Genomic DNA, 23,912 nt, shown 5'->3' on the forward strand with positions numbered 1-23,912 from the left:
AACCAGGCTGGCCTCCAGCTGACAGACATTTGCCTGCCTTTGCCTCCTGAGTACTGGAATTGAAATTTGGGCCACTTTCTTTTAGAGTTTGTTTTGTGGTTTTTGTTGTTGTTGTTTGCTTTGTTTTCTTTTTTTGTCTTTATTTTTATTTTATGTGCAAGAGTCTGTGCACCACATGAGTGTGTGGGTGCTGGGAATCAAACCCAGGTCTTTTGCAACAAGAGTTCTTAACCACTGAGTGAGCCAACTCTCTAGCCTTCCCTTTTTTAGAGTTATTAATAATTTTATTTTAGTAGGTTTCACAGCTAAAATCTTGTTGTGAGGAAAAGGATGTCTAATACTATAAATCCAGGCAAAGCTTCATCAGCTATCCTAATTCCATCTTTAAAATGAGGTTTTTTTTAAAGGTTTATTTATTTATTATGTATACAGTGTTCTGCCTGCATGTGCCCTTGAAGGCCAGAAGAGGGCACCAGATCTAATTGCAAGTAGTTGTGAGCCACCATGTGATTGCTGGGAATTGAACTTAGGACCTCTGGAAGAGCAGTCAGTGCTCTTAACCACTGAGCCAGCTCTCCAGCCCCAAATGAACTTTTAATATCTCTGATACATTTGATTTCTCTTTCTCAGCTGTCAAACCACACTCTTAATTTATGACAAAATGATTGTTCCCCAGCATCAGGACTTAGGAAACCAGAGAAATCACTTAGGACCCTGATGAATGAGTGGTGAAAATTCAGATGACAAGTGTAGAAAGTAGTTTGGAGCTTGTGTTGTTCCATAGGGCAAGTGTGTTAGTCTGGGTCAAGTGCACAGACTGGTCTCAGTTTGAGTTACCCATTATAAATTGTGCAAGAAACAAAGAGGTGAAAGGAAGACTTTGTAACCTCCTCAAGAGCAGCAGTGCTTTTAGACAGTGGACACGTGCGTGAGTGAATCTCTCTTATGTTGCTAACCATCTATATTCCATATAGATGTGCTTTAATCCGAAGCATGATACTGTGTCACATTTGTGTAAATAAACATCTATAAATTTAATTTTGCATTATCCTTGTAATTTTGTCTAATTAGAATCTCTGCAGAAAAGCCTTTAGGTCTCTTTTGTAATTCTACATTGATTGGTTATGGGCTGAAAATGCAACTGGCATGGATTGTTCCTAATTTTCATTTCATTTTTGCTTTAGTGATTTTGCACATGCCCTCAATCCTAGCACTTGGAAGGCAGAGGCAGGTCGACATGAGATGGAGGCCAGCCTGGTCTACAAATTTAGTTCCAAGACAGCCAGAACTGTTACACAGAGAAGCCTTGTTTCAAAAAACAAAACAAAAACATGTCTTTTTTTTGTTTGTTTGAGAATTGGTCTCGCTGTATAGTCCAGTCTGGCCCTCAACTTTTTTGCCTTAGCTTCCTGAGTGTTGGGATTAGGAGCATGCAGCACCATGCCCAAGACCACCTATTTTTCAATTTATGTACTTTCTTCTGTTTACATATTTACAAAATTATTATCTTCTCTTTGGTACTTGTTTCTGTACAGTCATGGTATTATTAAAAGGAATAATTCAAGTTAACTGTTAGAACAGTTTGGAAGCACTTAGGAGGCAGGGCAGGCCAATCTCATGAGTTCGAGGCCAGCCTGGTCTACAGAATGAGTTCCAAGACAGCCAGGATGACACAGAGAAACTGTCAAAAATAAAACAAAAACAAAAGCAAAAACCAAAAATCCACAACAGTTTGGGGACCCATAGCCTCAGTTATTTTCACACTGCTTAGGAGCTTGTTCTTGTCTGCTATAGTAAACCCCTGCATTTATCTTGATATCAAGCTGTTAAATCTATTTCCTTATTTATACCCCAGAGTTGAGAACATTTCTCAGTCCACCCTTGTTACCCAGTTAAAACCATGTGCACTTAAACAGGGTATCTTTGCATATATATGGCTTACCATTCCTACATGTTTACAGACACATTCTCAAATCCTTTTCTAAATGTGAGCCCTCTTCCTGTTTACTTACAGGTTAATCCTTTCTTTCAGGGAACAGGTCAAATCTTTGGTGTCTCTAAGCTATTTAATTTCTATAACTTACTGTCATTATGTGTGTGCTGTATGTATGGACTTGCATAGGCCAGAGGACAGCATTCGATGTCTATCATTCCTTGGGCTCCTTCAACCTTTCTGATTTGAGACAGGGCTCACACTGGCCTGACATTTGCCAAAGATCTGCCTACTTTTGCCTCCCTGCCTACCCCATTTGGCTGTTACTTTATTTTATTTTATTAATTTTTTTTATTATTTTATGGATGAGTACTTGCATGCATTTATGTGTACCATGTATGTCTGGTACTGGAGCTGCAAATGCACTTAACCACTGACCATCTCCCTAGCCTTTTTTTTTTTTTTTTAAATTCTTCTAATGTGGGTTCTGAGTATTAAACTCTGGTTTTCATGCTTACAGGTTAAGCATTTCACTGACTGAGCTGTCTCCCCAGTCCTCTGGTTTTTGTTTTACATTCATTCATTCCTTCATGTCTTTATTTGTATGTATATGGATGACTTGTAGAAGAGGTCAGAAGGAAACTTTCAGGGGTTGATTCTCCTTCCACCAGGTTCTGGGGATTAAACTCCGATCATCAAACACATTTATCTATTGAATTATCTCTCTGCAACCCCCTTTAAATTTAAACTTTTTTTTTTGGGTAAAACTATTATTATATAATGAAAACTTTATTATAAATCTGTGATCCCAGTAACATCTAATGAACTCTTAGAGTTCCTAACCCTATGCCATTTTTTTTATTGTCTTCTTTACACATTATCAGGTAGTTACTTATTGGTGATTCATAGTTCTCTGTAAATTCCTTACTAATATAATTCCATGATCCCTTAGCTTAATTTAAAAAAAATTTTCTTGCTTGCAGCTTTGAAATTCAAAGCTTGTTGGGCAGTGGTGGCACACGCCTTTAATCCCAGCACTTGGGAGGCAGAGCCAGGTGGATCTCTGTGTTCGAGGCCAGCCTGGGCTATAGAGTAAGTTCCAGGAAAGGCACAAAGCTACACAGAGAAACCCTGTCTCGAAAAACAAACAAAAACAAACAAACAAACAAAAAAAAAACAAAAAAGAAATTCAAAGCTTTTTGTAAGTTTTGTCAATTAATATAATTACTCACTTGGTGCCAAACCATTGTGAAAAGCTATTTGTAATCTGTATCCTATGCATGTGCCTATTCATATCATAACATTTTACTCAAGTGTTGCCTCAGACTCTATAAGGGGTTGCATAATGTACAGTGCATACAACTTCATTATTATACTAAAATTAGAAATATTCTGAGCACATTTGGCTCCAAGGTATTTGATATGACAGTAAAGCCTACAGTGATTTTTAACTTAACCTCTGTTTGCTCATCTGCTTCCCCTGTCTTTGCACCTGTGCGCCTGTGGCAGCATTGGGTATTGATCAGGATTCTTAGCATGGTAACAGAGAGAACATGAAGAGCAGTCAGCTAAAGCGTGTATCACTGTTGTGACACCTTCAGTATATAATAATATAAAGATCCCAGACACAAACTATGAGTTCCTGCATTTGGTTAAATCCCTATACAGCATATACATGATGCACATACATATAGGTAGGCAAAAAAAAAAAAAAAGTAGCAATACTCTGAAATATTATTGGGATTAATTTTATGTTAGGAAATATGGAGGTGGCTACTACTATTTATATTTTGCAGATGAGAGAACTAATGAGATTAAGAAACTTTCCCAAATTCACATAGGTTACACAGCTCTTTCAGCTTTTACCTAAATTTGACATAATAAGAAAATAAATTGCGTACCTACTGAATTGCTTTCCAGCTTCAGAGGGTGAAATGAGCTTTGGTACAGAGAGAAAATGAGCCTGATGTCTGAGTTCCTGAGCACTGTGTTCTTGTGTCAGTTCCTGACACACCCAGCTGTCACTGAGTAATTGCACAGTAACTTGGTGGGCAAGGTCACAGTAGCTTAGTATATCACCTCGTAAAGATCACTTTTCAATTTACTCACAATTTTTCTATCGTTTTTATTATTATTTTTGTTTTGCCCATAAAATTGGAAGATTCGAAGAAAGATATATTATTGACAACTGTATAAAGACATGTGTTTACCATCATCAGTGTCATAGAGAGTTTCTTTTATTACCCTGAAAGTCACCTTTGTTGTAGCCATGTCTCACCCCCAGCCTCTTAGAGTCCCTGGCCTTCACTGTCTCTACAGTTCTGCATATGCCATGTAGTTGGAGTCGTCAGTATGGAACCTTTTCATTACTTTGTAATAGGCATTTGTGTTTCTCAGTCGTGATAGCTTCTTTTTTTTAAGGGTGTCTTACACTCTTATTGTCTTGTTGTACCCTAATTTATTCATTCACCTATTGAAAGGATACCTTGGGTACTTTCAAGTTTTAGTAGTATGTGTAAGGCTTCTATAAAGTACAGGTTTTTGTATGAATCAATACTTCCCCTACTGTGTGCAGATATTAAGAAGCCCACATACTAGACTATACTATAAGAATAGGTTTGATTTTGTAAGGAACTTCTAAGTTGTCTTTTAGAGTAGATGCACCATTTTGCCTTTTCATCAACAGTAAGTGCTCCACATTCTGGCCAGTGTATAATTTTATCAGTGTTCCTTATTTAGGCCATTTTAACAGGTGTGTTGTGATAATCTCATTGTTGAAACATACCATGCAGAATATTTTCTTTTCTTTGTTTGTCTGTTATAGTGCTGTGGACTAGACCCAGGTTTCACACATGCAAGGCAAGCATTCTACCACTGAACTAGATCCTGGGAACCGTCATTATCTTCCTCCTCCTCCTTTTTTTTTTTTTTAAATAAAGACAGGGTCTTTTTATATAGACCTGGCTCTCCTGGAACTCAGTATGTAGACCAGGCTGACCTCAAACTCAGAGATCTGCCTGCCTCTGCAAGGTGTGTGCCACAATGCCTGGCTTTCCTAGAACAGTTTTGAGAGAAAACTGAAGGAAAAGTATAGTGTTCCCATATACCTTAATCTCACTTGGTATACGGCATTCCCCCACTCTGAACACCCTATATGGGAAAATAAGGCACTCCCTAATAGTGGGTTTGCATTAACTGAAGTTTATAGTATCCATTAGGGTTTGCTTGCTCTTGGTGTTGTACAGTCTATGGGCTTGACCAAACCTCTTGTGTATGTATGCACAATTACATAGAATAATAGTCTTACTGCTCTAAGCATTCTCTGTACTCTACCCATGAATTCTTTTCCCCCCAGACAGGTTTGAATGCTTAAAATGTATATTCATCAGCATTTGTAGCAGGAGACAGCAAATATGCTATATATCACATTTTATTTGTTCAGTGTACAGGGCAGACGTCTTCCTTTAGAGATGGAATTTGGTGTCTACAGGTCACTGTTCAGATTGCCATGACTGAGATGAGGGTAAGAGAAGACGGTCTTGTAAGCTAATGTCTAGGAACTACATGTCACAGATTTGATTCTGTTTTGTTTTCAGAACTCTTCATCTTGGCTCATACCCATCCTGTCTGATATGCTGCGACACATTTTTCAGTTTTGTGTTTTAGAAAGCAGCCAGGAAATTCTGGATCTTATTCACAAGGTACATAATGAATCTGTCAGTATTTCTTGTTCTAATAAATTTATACATATAGTTAAAATAATTACTATGAGATTGGTGAGGGATTTTAATGAATTAAGCCAACTGAAATATTTGAAGAGTCCAGTAATCTACAAGATGATCCAGAAAACTAGGCTTCTTATGGGATATAATATAAATTCAGGTTAGTTATGTTTGTTTCTTCTTATATGTCCTATTAAGCTAATGTTTTGCTTTTTAAAGAGATTTTATTTAATATTTTCTTTTTAATTTTGTGTGTGTGTGTTTGTGGGGGTGGGGTGGGGGCGAATGTGTGTGTGGTGGTGGGGGGAGAAGGGAGGAGAGGAGAGGAGAGAAGAGAGAATTCCTGTGGAGGTCAGAGGTATTCTGTTTCTTTGTGTAGGGACCTTGTTGGAATCTCTGAGACAGGGTCTCACATAACCAAGGCTGGCTTGAGCTTGCTGTATAGCTAGGTAGCGTTGGCCCCAAACTCCTGGTCTCTCAATCCTGGGCTTGCAGATATGTTGAGCATGCCTGGCTGGCATGTTTAATTTATAAAGTCTTTTATAAACTATGAAATATTCTCTGTTTTGTAGATCTCACCCTGAACCCTTGATCCTTCTGCTTCAGTCCTCCTTAGTACTTTATAGATGGGTACTACCATACCCAACTCCTATATTCCTGTTTTGTTTTTGGTTTTGTTCTTTTAGGTTTTTCAAGACAGGGTTTCTCTGTGTCACAGCTCTGGCTGTCCTGGAACCTGCTCTGTAGACCAGGCTGGCCTTGAGCTCACAGACATGTGTGCCTGCCTCTGCCTCCTGAGTACTGGGATTAAAGGTGTGCACTGCCACCACCTGGCTCCTACATTCCTTTTTTTTTTTTTTTTTTTTTTTTTTTAAATACTTTTTTATTATGTATACAGTGTTCTTTATGTTTGCCTGCACACCAGAAGAGGGCACCAGATCTCATTATAGATGGTTGTGAGTCACCATGTGGTTGCTGGGATTTGAACTCAGGTCCTCTGGAAGAGCAGTCTGTGCTCTTAACCTCTGAGCCATCTCTCCAGCCCCCCTACATCCTTTTTTTAAAATCTTATTTACTGGGCTGGAGATTGGCTCAGTGGTTGAGAGCACTTGTTGCTACAGAAGACCCAGATTTGATTCCTAGCACCCAAATAGCAGCTCATAATCATCTGTAACTCTAGTTCCAGAGGATCTGATACTTTCTTCTTCTGACCTTCATGGCCACTGGTCACACATGTGGTACATATACATATATGCAGGCCCACACATAAAAAATCAATTTAGTCTTAAAAGACTACAACTTCTATTGTGGGTGGGTGTGGTGTGTGTATGGGTATATAAGGTGGGGTAGCTTTTTAGGCTTTGGTTCTCTCTTTTCATTTTGTAGGTTCTGGAAACTGAACTCAGTTGTCAGGTGTGGTGGCATGTACCTTTACTCACTGAGTCATCTTTGTGGCCCCCATGTTCTTAAAAAACAACAAACTGCTTTGCATTATTTCATGTACCAGTGTTTCAAAGTGAATCTCTTTGCTATAACCTACTCCCTCCAGTTGATTTTCTCTAAAAGTATGTTTTAGGAGAGGTGGCTCAGTGGTTAAGAGCACTGACTGCTGTTCCAGAGTTCCTGAGTTCAATTCCCAGCAACCACATATTGGCTCACAACCATCTACAAGATCTGGTGCCCTCTTCTGGCCTACAGGGACACACGCAGGCAGAATACTGTATACATAATAAATAAATAAATCTCTTTTTAAAAAGTATGTTTTATATTTTCTTAGCACTTAATAGAAAAAATTGTTTCCTATTCTCCTTTTCACTCCATAGGTTTGGATGGAACTGTTGAGCAAGGCTTCAGTTCAGTATGTGGTAGCAGCTGCTTGCCCATGGATGGGTGCTTGGCTTTGCTTAATGATGCAGCCTTCTCATTTACCTATTGACTTAAATATGTTGCTAGAAGTAAAAGCTAAAGCCAAGGTAAGTATAGAGAAACACAAGGTATTTCTATGTTCAACTCATTACCAATAGAGTAACTGAGAAACTTGCAATTATTGCTTAATTCTAAGGGTGTCTTCATTAACATTAGGCAGGATCAGTTCTTTATTCACACTCTGACAAACTCAATAGTAATTATTAGTCCTTAGAATTTTATGAAAAGAACTACATTTTACTGGCTTTATTGTTTCGAATTAAATTTTATTGATTAATCTTTAATTGATTAATTGATTTTTCCCCTAGGAAAAAACAGGTGGTAAGGTACGGCAAGGCCAAATCCAGAATAAAGAAGTGCTTCAGGAGTATATTGCAGGTGCAGACACAGTCATGGAAGACCCAGCTACCAGGGATTTTGTAGTTATGAGGGCCAGGATGATGGCAGCTAAGTGAGTACTCCCCAAGTGTTGTAGAGTGAAAATTCTGGCTAATAACTATACAATTTAACCAAAAGACTTTTCATGTCTGTCAGTTGTTCTTCCTTTATACTAGTTATCAAAGAAAAAATTAAAGCAAGTAAATATTTTTAAGTTTTTGAAGTTTTAAAAATAGATGGCTGGGTGATGGTGGCCCATTCCTTTAATACCAACAGTTGGGAGGCAGGTAGATCTCTGAGTTCAAGGCCAGCCTGGCCTACAAAGAGCGTTTCAAGAATCTGGGGTTGGAGGTATAGTTCAGTTAGTAGAACGTTTGCCTAGCATGCACACGTTTCTCAATTTGATCCCAGATACCACATAAACAGTGTGGTGGTGCACACCTGCAGTATCAATTGAGAGGTGAAGGGAGGGAGATCAGGAGTTCAGAGTCATCCTCAGTGACATCGAGAGTTGAGAACCAACCTGGAATATGTTAGACCCTGTATCAAAAACAAATTACCTTATGTCTTCATAAAAATAAGGTAGAAGATAAGTTATAGTTTTATGGGGAAATTTATAACTTTAGTAGGAGAAATTTTCCCTCAAGTAATTTTTATAGTATGGCCTTTTCTTCTCTTTTAGGCTGTTAGGAGCACTTTGTTGCTGTATTTGTGATCCAGGTGTAAATACGGTAAACCAAGAAATTAGACCAGCAGAGTCTCTTGGCCAGTTGCTTCTGTTCCATTTGAACTCCAAATCTGCTTTGCAGAGAATTAGTGTTGCGTTAGTAATCTGCGAATGGGCTGCTTTACAAAAGGTAGGTATATTCCTAAAGTAATAAAGGCAAATTTAGTAAGACCAATTTCTATTAGCATTTAGAACTAATTTATAACTTACAACATAAAAGAAAAAGTTTCTTTATAAAAATCTAACAGTTATGGGAAAATATTCCATATAATATTGAACATCGTTTTCCCTTTACTTTTAACTTGTTTTTTTAGCACCCCATTCATGTGAGACTCCTAAGCTGTGCTTATATTTAGTATCTGTCCATCCCTACAGTCTGTTACAAAGCTCCCTGTTAAGACTTGTGTGCGTATAGAAAGAAGCAAGCCAGAGCCTGACTGTGTAATCCAGTTGGTCATTACTTTCAGGCAGCACATTTTCAGCGCTTTGCGTTTTTTGGAGCTCTATTTATATGGATAGTTTTGGTCATAAGAAAAAGATCTCCACATTTGAACTCAAATCTTCATTTCTAAATGAACCAAATTCCCTTCTAGCCTCTTTAACTTTAAGCTTCTGTAAGATGTATGATTTTGTGTAAGACTTGTTTCTGTAAATCAAAGAAACTTCCTGCTGGTTTTGTTTATTCCATTGACTGGAATTCTGGAAATTTAACTGTCTGCACTTGCTGTGAGAGTTGCTTGTTACTGCCTCTTAGCAGTTTGTCAAAGCTATGTCTAAAAGTAATTGAACCGTGCTTTATTGCAATTGAGACCTCACTTTGCCTCTGGAAAGAAGCAAAGCTTCTCTGTTTTGTTGTCAGGGCTCCATGTGCTGGAGAGGCAGTGATGCTGTGTTTTTGTGCCTCTCAGACTCAGCAGCAAGTGTTGACAGTTCGGTTTCTGGACCCTCACAGAGCTTCTCTGGATTTACTCTGTGAAGCCCAGGCTGATCACCCAGATCCCACAGAACCCCTCATGGCTCACCACTGAGGCCATTCCCCCTCTTGTTGGGGCAGGCAACAACCAGAGAGAGTGGGAAGGGTTAGTTAAATTTGGGGGCAGGTAAGTAGCTTTTAAATTATATCCACTTTTACAATACAGCATGTGAAGCTGTGGTTGAACTGTTAAAGATATCTAATATCAAATTTTGAATAATATTTTTAGTGCATGCCAGATTGTATTCTGACTGGTTTTTATAGTAATATACTTCTAAATGTCTGCTCTATTTATTATTTATAGATATATATATTTTTTTTAGTAAATTCAGAGTACACTAAGAATAATTAGGCTGAAAATTAAGTGCAATTATAGTAGTTATATGTGCATGTCCTATAGTCATATTAAAATCTCAGAGTAGTTTTGATGTAATACTTTTTCTTTGTGTAACTAACTATTCTGGAAGATAACATACTGTAGATTCAAAATCAATGGCAATGTAGCATTTGGTTGTCTGAAGTCAAGATTTAAACATCTCTCCCATTATGTTTCTATATTTTCCCTGAATCTTGTTATCTATTGTATTTTAGGAGTGTAAAGCTGTTACCCTAGCTGTGCAGCCACGTTTGCTTGATATCCTTTCAGAACATTTGTATTATGATGAAATTGCTGTTCCATTCACACGAATGCAGAATGAATGTAAACAGTTTATATCATCATTAGCTGATGCACATATTGAAGTTGGTAATAGAATAAACAACAATGTTTTAACAATAGATCAAGCTAATGACCTGGTGAGTAAAGAAGTAACTTTCTTAATTTTACAATATGAAATAAAGGTTAGAAATTTGCCATGAAGTGTCACAACAGAAGCATACTAATATGTTGACTCTGTTGGTGATGTGGTAGCCTGTTACCCTGTTCTTTAGAAAGGTTATTCATTGTACTGAATTTCTTTTTCTTTCTTTCTTTCTTTCTTTCTTTCTTTCTTTCTTTCTTTCTTTCTTTCTTTTCTTTCTTTTCTTTCTTTTCTTTCTTTCTTTTCTTTCTTTCTTTGGTTTTTGAAGACAGGGTTTCTCTGTGTAGCTTTGCACCTTTTTCCTGGAACTCACTTGGTAGCCCAGTGTAGCCTCGAACTTGTAGAGATCCGCCTGGCTCTGCCTCCCAAGTGCTGGGATTACAGGTGTGAGCCACCACTGCCCGGCTGAATGTCTTGAAATTAGAGGACAGAGAACTTGTAAAATTTTGTCACTTATGAGTGTATCATAAGATTTTGATAGATGAAAAAACCTGCTTCTACAGTTTCTTGAGTATTTCTCTTCTTGGTTTAAGATGAAACTATTTAAACATATAGAAGCGAAAGTGTTACACAGACTGCTCATGTACTCATGATTTAGAATACCGAGTGGTCAGATTTTACAGTTACCATGTTACTAAGTTTGTTAGATTATATATGTTCTTAAAAATATCTCCCATCTTTCCAGCCATCATTCATTTGATGTTTTTGTAACATTTCTAAGTAAATTCAGATATTTGTACATGTTAGATGAGGGTCTAAAGTGGACCAATTTATGGATTTTCACAGATACATAAACCAGAGAGAAACAAATGCAACAAGAGAGAGGGTACAACACTGTTAGTTTCCAAGCCTATTCTTTCTTCTCCTCCTTGTTCCCAAATAACCATTGTTCTGATCCTTCTGTTACTGATTTATCTGCACATTCGATAATTCTGTATAAGTGATACCATAGACCATACTGTTGGCATAAGAATTTGGGGACATGAAATTTTTTTAATTTATTATGTTATGCATATTAATTATTTTGCATTGCTGAGTTGGATTGCGGAGTTTACCACAGTTAGTGCCAGCCATTTGCTTCTTGATAAACACGTGTCCTGTTCCTAGCTTTTGGCTATTGTGAATAGAGATGCTATAAATATTTTAAAAAATTATTACTGTATAAATCTTTTGACATGTAGTTATATTTTTCTTAGATAAATGTAGTAGAATTGCTGAGCTGTAAGAGATTTATATATATATATATATTTTTTTTAAAAATTATTTTCATTTTATATGCATTATTGTTTTTGCCTTCATGTATACTTGTGTGAGAGTGTCAGATCCCCTGGAACTGGAGTCACAAGTCTGTAAGCTCCCATGTGGGTGCTGGGAATTGAACCTGGGTCCTCTGGAAGAGAAGTCAGTGATCTTAAGTGTTAAGCTGTCTCTCCGGCCCCTCGTTGAGTTTTATTTAAATGAACAAAAGCCATGCAGTGATGTGGCTTGATGATAAAGTGCCTTTCCAGCTTATGTTGGGCTCTGAGTTTAATTCTTAGCACTTGAGTAAGCAGAGATAACATTTTAAAATTTTACTTATTTTTATTTCATGTGCATTGGTGTTTTGGCTGCATGTGTGCCTGTGTGAGGTTATCAGATCCCCTGGAATTGGAGTTACAGACATTGTGAGCCATCATGTGGGTGCTGGAAATTGAACCCAGATCCTCTGGAAGAGCAGTGAGTGTTCTTAACCACTGAGTCATCTCTCCATCCCAAGAGATAACATTTTTAAGATGAGACTTTTCCCAAATTGGTCATACCATTTTACTCCACTGCTCCACAGCTGTGTTTGTCCTGTATCACTGCCAGTGTTGGATGTACTCAGCCTGTTATTGAGTTCTGGAGTGGTTGTGTAATTGGGCCATTAAGGCTTTACTTTACACAGTTCCTTTATGAAGGATATAGTGAACACTTACACTTTTGTTGGCCATTTCACACCTCTATTTCTGAAAATTCTTTGAGTCTTTTATTACTCCCTTTTAATTAAGTTGTCAGTTTGCTGTTAGGTTGTAAGAATACTTGATGTATCCTGGATAGCCTATGCTGGGTGTGTGCTTTCTGAGTATTCTCTCTTAATTTTATTACTTCTGTCTTTGAATTTTTAAAATCATTTTGTGCATATGTGCAAGCATGTTCATAAATGCTCACACATATGCCATAGTATGCGTGTGGAAGTCAGAAGAAAACTTTTGGTAGTTGGTTCTCTCCTTCTATTGTTATGGGGGTTTCAGGGCTCAAACTCAGATCACCAGGCTTGTGTGGATAGTGCTCTTTCCTGGTGAGCCATCTCTCTGGCCCTTTGGATGATCGGATAGATTACATTTTGGAAAATGTTACTAACTAGTTAATGCTTTTGTGATTCTTTTATTCTTGCAATCTAACAAACCCTTTCCTAGCTTTAAGGATTGAAAACATGTGCATGTTTTGTTGAAGTATGTTTTCTAGTCATTTATGTTTAGATTTATTACCTATCTTCTTTTTCTCCCCTCAATGCTGGATTGAAATCCAGGACACCTTATTTCCCAGTGAAGTCTCTATTCTATTTCTCTGTTTTACTTATCGGCCTGATAGAAGGGTAATTTGAAAAGGAGCCTTGGGTCGGAGCCCTACCCTGTGCGCTTTATTCCATAGAGAGGACGCTTCTGTCCTTGTCTCTTCACCAGCCACAGGATTTTCCCTTATGCTTGCACAGTAGTGTCTGCTCTAAAACCTTCCTTTTTGTGTTTTCCCCTGGTTAAAGATTTGCTTACTTTAGTATTTTATGTATATGGTGTTTCTGTTCTTTTGTGATGAGCAAATTGGCATAGTCATGTAGCTATAATTTAAAACCTCTTTTTTAACCTTTTATATTTTATATTGATGAAAAATAAGATCTTGTGTAACTGTTTTGTTTTTCATAATAAATATAGAAATGCCACTTTGTCTATTAGGAATCAGTTATTTCTAGGTCTTAAAAATAGGTTCTTAGTAGGATATAGTGGCAAATACGTACAGTCCCAGCATTCAGGAGGCTGAAGCAGGAGGATGATGTTGAGGACAGCCTGTGCTGTTGGTGAAACTGTTCCCCTAAACAAAACAGCAACAAAAACTAAACACCCATGAAAAGTTTACCTTTCCAATGTTTACTTGTTTTGTGATCAATAATTATCAAACCATACCTGTTTATGAAAGCTCTCAATACTTTATTTATTTACTTATTTATGTTTTTTGTTGTTGTTGTTGTTGTTCTGGGTGGTTTTTTTGTTTTGTTTTATTTTTTGGTGACAGCATTTTTCTCTGTAGCCTTGGCTGTCCTAGAATTTGTGCTGTAGACCAGGCTGGCCTTGAACTCATAGAGATCCACTTCTGCCTCCTCAGTGCTGGGATTAAAGGTGTAAGCCACACTGCTTGGCCTATTTTTGTTATATAAGCCTTTACACAATCTTGATGTGCATAAAATTTCAGGGCAGCATTATTTATATATTCAAAAGATAGAGGAAAAACCCAAATATTAATCAACTGATGAATGATAAATATAGGGTAGAAAGTTTATATACAAAAGTTAAATATTGTTTGACAGAAAATACCATTACATGCTACAACATAGATGGACCTGAAGAATGTTACTTATATTGAGATTTAATTCATATGAAATGGCCAAAATAAACCTGTTTGTGTAAGAGGGAACTAGGTTCCATAACCGTGGGGAAATGAGAAGTCATTGCTAATGGATATGAGTTTTCTTTAGGGATTGATGAAAATGTTCTCATCGTGGTGAGCCATGGTTCTTAATAAAACCACTCAATTATTTACTTCAGATGAGTTAATTTATGGTACAGGAATTATCTTTTAATAAAATTAAAATTGAAGGACAGTCTCTTAATGAAATGTATACAGTACTATGTCACACTAGTATTATTGGGTCTTCTACAGTGGCTACTGCGTCTGTTTCTTTGGTTTCTGGAGTAGAGAAGTAGTTTGTGAATTTTGATGTTCCTCGTATTAACAGTTTATATTGGTTTGTAGCTTTCACATTTTACCAGTTAGGTGAAATTTTGTATATTTAATGGTAATTTTATTTTTCTCAAGAGGATGTCTCTTTTCTTAAAGAATATAATGCTACTGTTAAGACAGACTAAGCTATACTTTTTGGGCTGTTTTAGACATTTATTTAGCTTATTATTAAAACAATTCTTGATACTATGGGACTTTTGCAAGTGAATGAGAAAACTGCCATTTAGAAGTTTAGAGTCTATTTGGGGTTGTTGTAATTAATTGTTTTTTGTTTTTTATTAGGTAACTACTGTTTTTCATGAAGTCACATCAACTTTTGATTTAAATGCTCAAGTGTTACAGCAGTTAGAGAGTAAACGACATCAGGTCCAAATGACAGTTGCAGAGACGAACCAAGAGTGGCAAGTGTTGCAGTTGAGAGTGCATACTTTTGCTGCATGTGCAGTTGTGAGCTTGCAGCAGCTTCCGGAGAAATTAAATCCTATCATAAAACCACTAATGGAAACAATTAAAAAGGAAGAGAATACGCTAGTCCAGAACTATGCTGCTCAGTGCATAGCTAAGCTTCTTCAGCAGTGTACAACAAGATCACCATGTCCTAATTCAAAAGTTATTAAAAACCTCTGTAGCTCTCTGTGTGTGGACCCATACCTCACTCCCTGTGTAACATGTCCAGTACCGACACAAAGTGGCCAGGAAAATTCTAAAGGTATATATCTAAACCTTTATTTGCATAGAGAAGGAATTGACCATTTAAGTTTGTTTTACCATTAGATTATAGGTATAATTTAAGCATAACTACTCCCCCTATTTCTTACAAACAAAGATTAATTCTAACAAAATTATTCTATCAGTTTGTGTATTTGCCCATCAGTCAGCCCTCTTACATGAAAACTAACCATCCATATATGAAGTGATGTAAGTCACCGAAAGTCTGTGTTCACCCTTCCTTAACCTTGAAAGTCATTGCACAGCTTATTAGAACTAGACTAGAAACTAGCTGTATCAAATGTAAATAATTTGGTTCCTTAATGTAGTGCCATGTTATGATGTGAGCGAAGTCTTATTTGATAAATAATACCAAATGAACAAGTTTTCTATTTTCATGTGAAAAATTATATGGAAAACAAACCTTTCTCAGAGACAAGACTAACACTGGTGTAATCACAGTCTAAGTCCTATATGGTATTTGTTTGTTTTGTTTGGTTTTTCAAGACAGGGTTTCTCTGTGTAGTTTTGGTGGCTGTCCTGGATCTTGCTCTGTAGACCAGGCTGGCCTCGAACTCACAGAGATCCGCCTGGCTCTGCCTCCAGAGTGCTGGGATTAAAGGCATGAGCCACCACCACCCGGCTTTATGGTTTTTTGTTTTTTGTTTTTTTAAATCAGTAAAATTTTAGAAAACCTAAATTATTCAAAATGTACTAGACTTTAAAAACAAATGAGAAAGAAGAAGTTCCATGTTTAACATTAACTTAAATATAGTAGGATCATCCTCCTGCGTGGGGGCAGTACTTTGCAGTGCCAGTGTTTTTCTGAATTTATAGTGATTATGAACGTAGAGAAAACATGAAATACTTTTTAATGTTTCTTATGAGTAAGTACTATCATTGCATGTGGTATTTTTCATTGTTTTTGATTCTACAACTTTTACTATATTCAATATAAATCTTAATTCAAATAGACAATTTTGTTACCATTTTATTAACAAAAACAACATCCTTTATAAAAATTGAGGTCTGCTCAGTTTAAAATGATGATATGTCTCTTAAGGAGCAGGAAACATTTGCTCACCTATGTTTTGATTAAGTGGCTTTTTTTCTTATTAGGATCCAATTCAGAAAAAGATGGAATGCACCATACTGTCACCAAGCACAGGGGTATCATTACACTCTATAGGCATCAGAAAGCAGCTTTTGCTATTACAAGCAGGCGAGGTCCTATCCCCAAAGCAATCAAAGCTCAGATAGCAGATCTGCCTGCAGGAAGTAGTGGGAATGTCCTGGTTGAACTTGATGAGGTAAGTAGTTTTTTTTCTTCCCCCTTTCTGAATGCTTTTACTCTTTAAATATTTAGTTTCTAGATTAGAACAAAGTTACCTTACTAGCTTTCAGAATTGTATTTTTTTTTTTACTTACAAGTGAATTAATAGCTTTTTAAGTTTCTCAGTTCTCATGTAATTTATACTAACTTAACTTGCTTAGTAGCTACTGATTGGTTGTAGTTACATAAGCTATTCATAAATGTAAATCAACTCACTCAAAGCATTGATTGCAAAAATCATATTAAATGGCATTGATGACCATCTTACCTGTTCCTTATCATATCAGTGCCAAAAATCCTAGGATATTCTGAGGAAAATTTTGCTAGTGTTCAAATAGTAACACCTACCTTTTAGTCAACCAAGTATTATATTAAATGTGTTTTGGATCTAAATCTAGTTTTCCATATGAACAGCTAGTCATTACACTGTTAAATCCCTTTATCTCTGTTTATAACAACATATTAGTATAATGACATCTGCTATAAAGATGCTTCCTATTTGTGATGATTTATATAAATTTTCCATCTTGCTCTGTTATAAAGTACTAAAAAAATGTCCTCTGTGTGTGTATGTTTGTGCCAGAGTCTCATGTATCTCAGGCTGGATTAAAACATATTAATGTAGCCAGGGATGACCTTGAACTTCTGATTCTCCTGTACCCACCTCCCAAGTGCCACCACATCTGGTCTTTTGGTCTATTTAGTACTGGGGGTGAAATTCAGGGCCTTGTACATGCTGGGCAAACACTAGTTAATTGCATCCCTGGCCCATAACCAGTGTTTGAGAAAGTGCATTAGGCTGGCTATGGTGGTAAAACCTGTAATCCTACTACTTGGGGGGCTGAGATAGGAAGATTACAAGTTTGAAGCCAGACTGACAGGAAGGGAGGGAAAGAGGGAATGAATGAATGAATGAATGAACGAACGAACGAACGAACAAGAGTGTGGATAATATGCAGGACAGGGAATGCAGGCCAGTGCTTTGCACTAAGTCATAGCCATAGCCCTTACAGTAGCATATTAACAATGGAGTGACTATTCCTGCACTTTTGATTATAAGACATGGGCACTTACCTGGGCTCCACTGTAAACCGTTGGTGCTAAAAAAAATGTGTTTTTGTAAAATAGGGGCCATGGATGAGTTTCTTATTAAAACCAGCATCCTACTCTGTTTCTTTTGAAAACATTTTATAAATCTGTTTCAGTGATTATCTCTCTCCATAATTTTCATGAAAGTTTTACCATGATTTGATATTTACAGTTCTTTTTGTCGTGTTCTCCCCCCCCCCCCCCGGCTTTTCTCAGACAGAGTTTCTCTGTATAATAGCTCTAGCTGCCCTGGAACTCCCTTCATAAACTAGGCTGGCCTAGAACCCACAGAGTTCTGCCTTCTGAATGCTAGGGTTAAAGGTGTGCACCACCACTGCCTAGCTTTTCTTTTTTGGTGTGGTTGAGGCCAGCCTCAAGCTCTTTGTGATAGGTTTACCTCAGCCTCCTAAGCATACCATCGTGCTTTGTAGAGAGCTTTGCCACTTTAGTTTAAAACTCTTGTCTGTGTTCTTAAGAGAAGCCACTTTTATGACTCTAGTTACTGATAAACACAAAAGTGTAACCCTTGGGGTTAGCAAAAATATGTTCTGTTTCCCTGAGTGAGTTTTGAATAAGAATAGATTGCAGCACAAATCTTAAAAGGTCTTATTAATAAAACAAACCTGGAGCCACGTATTGGGGTGAATGCTAAAAGATCAGAAAAACAGAATAAGCCACATTCAACCTTGCCAATTTCTCATCTGATCTTGTTTCCTTAGACTGAAAGCCTCTGAATTCTCATCCAAATGGATCTCAGCTGAACGGCTGCTAAAAGCCAAAAGCTTAACAAGGCTCTAGTTCCTGGTCCTCATTCCTTATATACCCTTCTACTTCCTGGGATTAAAGGCATGTGTCACCATGCCTGGCCGTTTCCAGTGTGGCTTTGAACTCACAGAGATCCAGATGGATCTCTGTCTCCTGAATGCTGGGATCAAAGGCGTGTGCTACCACCACTGCCTAAACCTATGTTTTTAATGTAGTGGCTATTCTGTCACTGACCCCAGATAAGTTTAGTGAGGTGCACAATATATCAACAATAGATGGCTTCAGCCAGGGTGGACAGTGGTGGTGCATGCCTTTAATCCCAACACTCAGGAGGCAGAGGCAGGTGGATCTCTGAGTTCGAGGCCATCCTGGTCTACAGAGTGAGTTCCAGGACAGCCAGGGCTACACAGAGAAACCCTGTGGGGAAAAGGGGGAGGGGTCAGAATAGATGGTTTCATCTCTGGGACTGCTGTTTCTTTGGGGCAGGGAACACTAAAAAAATGCTACTGGTGACTGTCTCTAGAAGTCATATATCCTTATTTTATTCCTATTAGACTAAAAAAAATCCAGTTACCAGTTATGAGTGTTAGGCCTGTGTGGAGTTGATTTTTGGAAAATGTTGCAGTGGTCATAAAGACATCTAGTAATGTTTCATTGACTAACAAAAGTACTGTCAATTTTTAGAGGGTGACTTTAAAATCCTCTGGATTAAAATTTTAATGCATAATGCTGTTTTTTTCTAAAATTGTCCTTTCAACTAACATTGGATTTTAGGGTCAGAAGCCTTACTTGGTACAGCGGAGAGGAGCTGAGTTTGCCCTGACAACTGTAGTGAAGCATTTTGGTGCTGAAATGGCGGTGAAGTTGCCACATCTTTGGGATGCTATGGTTGGCCCATTGAAGACTACGATTGACCTGAATAATTTTGGTATGCATTCATTTTAATCAGTTCAGCCTTTTCAGTGTGTATCAGGTATCTTTTTTAAAAGAAAACTGCTTATCTCTATTTACTGACCACTAGGTAAGTTTTCAAATGGAAGACTGGTAATTTTCATGTTTTTCTGGATGCTTTACCCCTTTTTTCTTATTTATTTTAAAATAGATTTGAAAGTGGATTATTTTAAATCTATTCAGTTGCTTTAAGTACTTAAAGTCACACCATTTCCAATACAAAAATCTTTGTTGACATTTGCATACTAGCTAAGGGGGTACTAATATTTTTTGAGGTCTCTAAATTTTGAAAATTATTTCAAAAGTGATACAACTTTTATTTGAGTAGATGGAAAGTCCCTCCTGGAAAGAGGTGATGGTCCTGCTCAAGAATTGGTGAATTCTCTGCAAGTTTTTGAAATAGCAGCAGCTTCGATGGATTCTGCACTACATCCCTTGGTAATTAATGTGTATGGTGCTTCTCCAGATAAAACAAGTGGTCTTGTTAAGTAATCTTAATACTTAGAAAGTACAATTTCGTCCTTATTATTGGCACTTAAAAAATTTGTATAACTAGATTCTTCCTTATGGGACTCATGAATTGGATACAGGAATGATAGAAAACCCAACTTGAAATCATGGGTGCATTATGGAAAGGGTTCTGAAGGAAAGGAGAAGGAATAAAGAGAAAGGAAATTGTAGGCTGTTTAGACCCCAAATAGGTAGAGCTTCGTGCTAGAAAGCTCGGGCAGAAGGATGCTTTTCAGGATAAGCAGGAGATGACGTGTTAAGCTGGAGCTGGTCAGTGGCCAGGGGACACTAGTATCTATGTGGCTTTGGCTTTGGTTTGGCTTTTACTATTATACTGCTAACAAAAGCGTTTGCAGAGGATAGAGGAAAGTAGAAAACTATTTGGTTTTAATAAAAAAAAATTCTTTCCGTGTATCTGTACTGTGGGAGCTCTGTACAATTTATTGTATTGTAAACAGTTTTAGCTTTACTTCTCTGTAACTATGTAACATTAAAATAAGATTCATAAACATGAATCTGGGCAATAATAGTTAGAAATAAAAAGTAATGTTATGAGTTTCTGATAAGCCCTGGTGGCCTATGTCTGTTTCCCAGTTTCTTGGGAGGTTAGGTAGAAGGATTGCTTGTGTACAGAAGTTTGAGGCCAGCCTGGACAACAGCAAGTCCCCATCTCAAAGAAAGCTCCCCCCATCTTGTATTAGTAAAGAAAGAACTCCATCTTTATCCACCCCGTACTCAACTGAAATGTGAGGCTGGCCTCACTGTTGAGCAAGTACATTGGTAGACTCGATGTTCTATGAGATGGACATTTAACAGTGTGATGCTGTTGTGACCATAATGCTGTGGTAAGCACTATGGAAATTCCCACCCGAATGTGGTACCTAGAACAAAACCAGGAACACTGAACTCTAAGTATTCCCTAAGAAGTATTGTAATTGCTTTTGTTGTTTGTTTGTTTTTCAGCTGGTACAGCATTTGCCTCATCTGTACATGTGCCTTCAGTATCCCAGCACTGCAGTGAGGCACATGGCAGCTCGCTGCATAGGTGTCATGAGCAAAATAGCTACCATGGAAACAATGAACATTTTTTTAGAGAAGGTGCTTCCGTGGCTGGGAGCAATTGATGACAATGTCAAACAAGAAGGTGCAATTGAAGCACTTGCCTGTATCCTTTATTTTGCCAAATGTGAGAAATTTTACTCATTCTATTGAAGATTAACTCAAAGTTCGTTCATTTTAAAATGCACATAAACCTGATTTATTCCAAAATGACTTTCTATATTTTATTTATATTTATTATTAAAATTTCACATAAAAAGCTTAAAGAATTGCTTAAGACAGGTAACTTTTAATAAGCAAAATGATTTTATGTAATTTTAAACTAGTAACTGATCTGTTTTATCTTATAATTAATGCTTCATTAGTATTAATTAAATAATAGATAGGTTATGGTTACTTTAAATGTATGTTTCCAAACTTTGTTCATTTTTTTTTCAGGGGAACGTGATTAAAATAATAAGATAATTAAACTCTGGTTTCTCATCAGATTATGTAAACTTTTGCCTTCTACTGAAATATACTAAATATAGAAATGTGCTGCAAGCTCTTTTTAAGGACATGGCAACCATTGTGTAATTCAGAATGTGTGGCCCTGTGTGTCAAAGCAGGAAAGGTAGATAAGGTCAGATCAGTAGAAACCTGGTTCAGAATTTTCACAGCCACAGGATTAGGTTCAGTATATCCAGGTGGTGATTTTTATGCTCCTGGTGGGAAATTTGGAATTAATCTTAGTATGACACTGAGTTGTACTCCTTTTCTGTTAGTGTGATTCTTTTATTCTGAAATTGATATTCTAGGAACATATTTAGTAAGTTCCTACTAAAATTTTCTCCATTCACCTTCAGACAAAACCATAATTTTATATATACATACATGCTGGAGAGATTGTTCAGTGGTTAAGAGCACCTGTTCTTAAGAGGACCTGGGCTTGATTCTGAGTACCCACATGATAGCTCACAGCTGTCTATGACCCCAGTCCCAGGGAATCTTGACTCCCTCTTCTGACGTCCTCGGGAACCAGGTTGGCAAATGGTACATAGACAGATATGTGAACAAAACACCTATAAAAGTTTTAAAAATTAAAAAAAAAATACATACACCCAGATAGGTAGGTAGTGGGTGGATGGATGGATGGATGGATGGATGGATGGATGGGTTGATTTTATGTGTTTGGATGTTTTGCCTGTGGGGATGTCTGTACACCATGTGCATGCCTAGTATCCATGAAGACTAGAAGAGGATATCAGATCTCCTCGGACTGGAGTTGTAAATGGTTGTGAACTACTACATGGGTTCTGAATATCAAACCCGGGTCCTTTGAAAGAGCATCTAGTGTTCATAACTACCGGACCATCTTTTTTTAATGTTATTTATTTATTTATTTATTTGTATGTTTGTTTGTATTTTTGAGGTAGGATTTCTCTGGATAGTCCTGGAACTTGCTCTGTAACACAGACTGGCCTTGAACACAGATATACCTGCCTCTGCTGCCTGAGTACTGGGATTAAAGGCGAGTGCCACTATTGCTGAGCTTGTAATTTTATATTTTTAATTATGGTAGTTAAATAATATTTATAAAGAGCACCAGCCTTTAAATATAGTTATAATTGATAACAGAAGTCATAATCTTGAATCTGGCAGGAGGTGTACATCTGTAATCCCAGCACTCAAGAGGTAGAAGTGGGTTGGAGAGATGGCTCAGAGGTTAAGAGCACTGGCTGCTCTTCCAGAGGTCCTGAGTTCAATTCCCAGCAACCACATGGTGGCTCATAACCATCTGTAATGAGATCTGGTGCCCTCTTCTGGTCTCCAGGCAATGTGCAGACAGAACACTGTATACATAATAAATAAATAAACCTTACTAACCCTTATTTAAAAAAAAAAAGAGGTAGAAGCAAGAGAATCAAGAGTTCAAGGCCATTCTAGGCTTATAGGATGCCCTGTCTCAGAAATGGTCAGGAAGCAAAATGGTCAGGATAGATTATGTACATGTGTGAAAATATCATTTTTATTCACTCACTCATTCATTCATTCATTCATTCATTTATCTATCTATCTATTTTTAATGCTGAAGTTACAGTCTTGGTATACTAGTATGTGAAGACATCTACCTGGGAACTATTGAAATTTCCTTGATGGCTTATGTAGGTGTTATGGAGCAGTTGGATGTTGGTATTGTTCCATATATTGTCCTTCTAGTTGTTCCTGTATTGGGAAGAATGAGTGATCAGACTGATAGTGTGAGATTCATGGCTACTCAGTGCTTCGCAACACTAATTAGACTGATGCCACTTGAGGTAAGCCGAAGAGATTTCTACTGTTTCCTACAACTTAATGATAACAACTATTTTTAAATATTTATTTTGTCTGTGTGTCAGGGGGTGCATGTTCCTGTGAAAGTCCGAGGATTGAATTTAGGGCCATTCCTATGATAATACCTCAGTTGGGTGAAGTACTGTCATGTATCTCTTCCCCCAAACAAACATGTAAACACAGAACAACCCTGCTATGTTAATGTATAATTTGTAGCTCCACAGGTACAGTTTATATTTAAAATAACAATTACATAATGATCAAGTTGTTAATTATAAATATTTTGTATTTAAAATTTTTTATGGTACTAGGAATTGAACATAGAGCCTTGTACATGATAGGTAAGTGCTCTACTAGTTAGCTACACCCCCAGCTCGTAAATACTTCTCTCAAGAGTGTGATGGGCTGAGGAGATTGCTCAGGTGTAAAAGTGCATACTGCACAAGCATCAGGACCTGAGAGGATGTGGCCACATATGCCCGTCACTCCTGACACTGTCAGGATAGGAGCTTCACTTGGCCTGTGGGCTCCCAGCCAGGCTCTGGGTTCAGTGGGGGTGAGGGGGTGCGGAGGGAGGGAGAGACAGACAGAGAGACTGACTGACTGACTGAAGGGATGATGGGATGATGCTGGAGAGTGATAGAGCAGGACACCTGACATCTTCCTTTGGGCTTTATGCATGTATGAGCACGT

General features: G+C 37.5%; 1 protein-coding gene across 2 annotated transcripts in view; it reads left to right on the forward strand.

The window, feature by feature from the left end:
• Positions 1-23,912, forward strand: part of Btaf1 (B-TFIID TATA-box binding protein associated factor 1) — a 91,808-nt gene that overhangs the window by 47,037 nt on the left and 20,859 nt on the right. For both annotated transcript variants that reach the window (XM_036167706.1, XM_036167715.1), the window contains 11 exons: positions 5,530-5,634; positions 7,479-7,628; positions 7,890-8,032; positions 8,642-8,816; positions 10,251-10,454; positions 14,774-15,200; positions 16,319-16,509; positions 19,161-19,314; positions 19,666-19,775; positions 20,811-21,012; positions 23,055-23,203. In XM_036167706.1, the coding sequence (XP_036023599.1) occupies positions 5,530-5,634; positions 7,479-7,628; positions 7,890-8,032; positions 8,642-8,816; positions 10,251-10,454; positions 14,774-15,200; positions 16,319-16,509; positions 19,161-19,314; positions 19,666-19,775; positions 20,811-21,012; positions 23,055-23,203 (2,010 nt within the window). The remainder of the gene's footprint in view (positions 1-5,529; positions 5,635-7,478; positions 7,629-7,889; positions 8,033-8,641; positions 8,817-10,250; positions 10,455-14,773; positions 15,201-16,318; positions 16,510-19,160; positions 19,315-19,665; positions 19,776-20,810; positions 21,013-23,054; positions 23,204-23,912) is intronic.

This window comes from Onychomys torridus, chromosome 1 (genome assembly GCF_903995425.1).
Source record: "Onychomys torridus chromosome 1, mOncTor1.1, whole genome shotgun sequence".
Classification (NCBI taxonomy): Eukaryota; Metazoa; Chordata; class Mammalia; order Rodentia; family Cricetidae; genus Onychomys; species Onychomys torridus.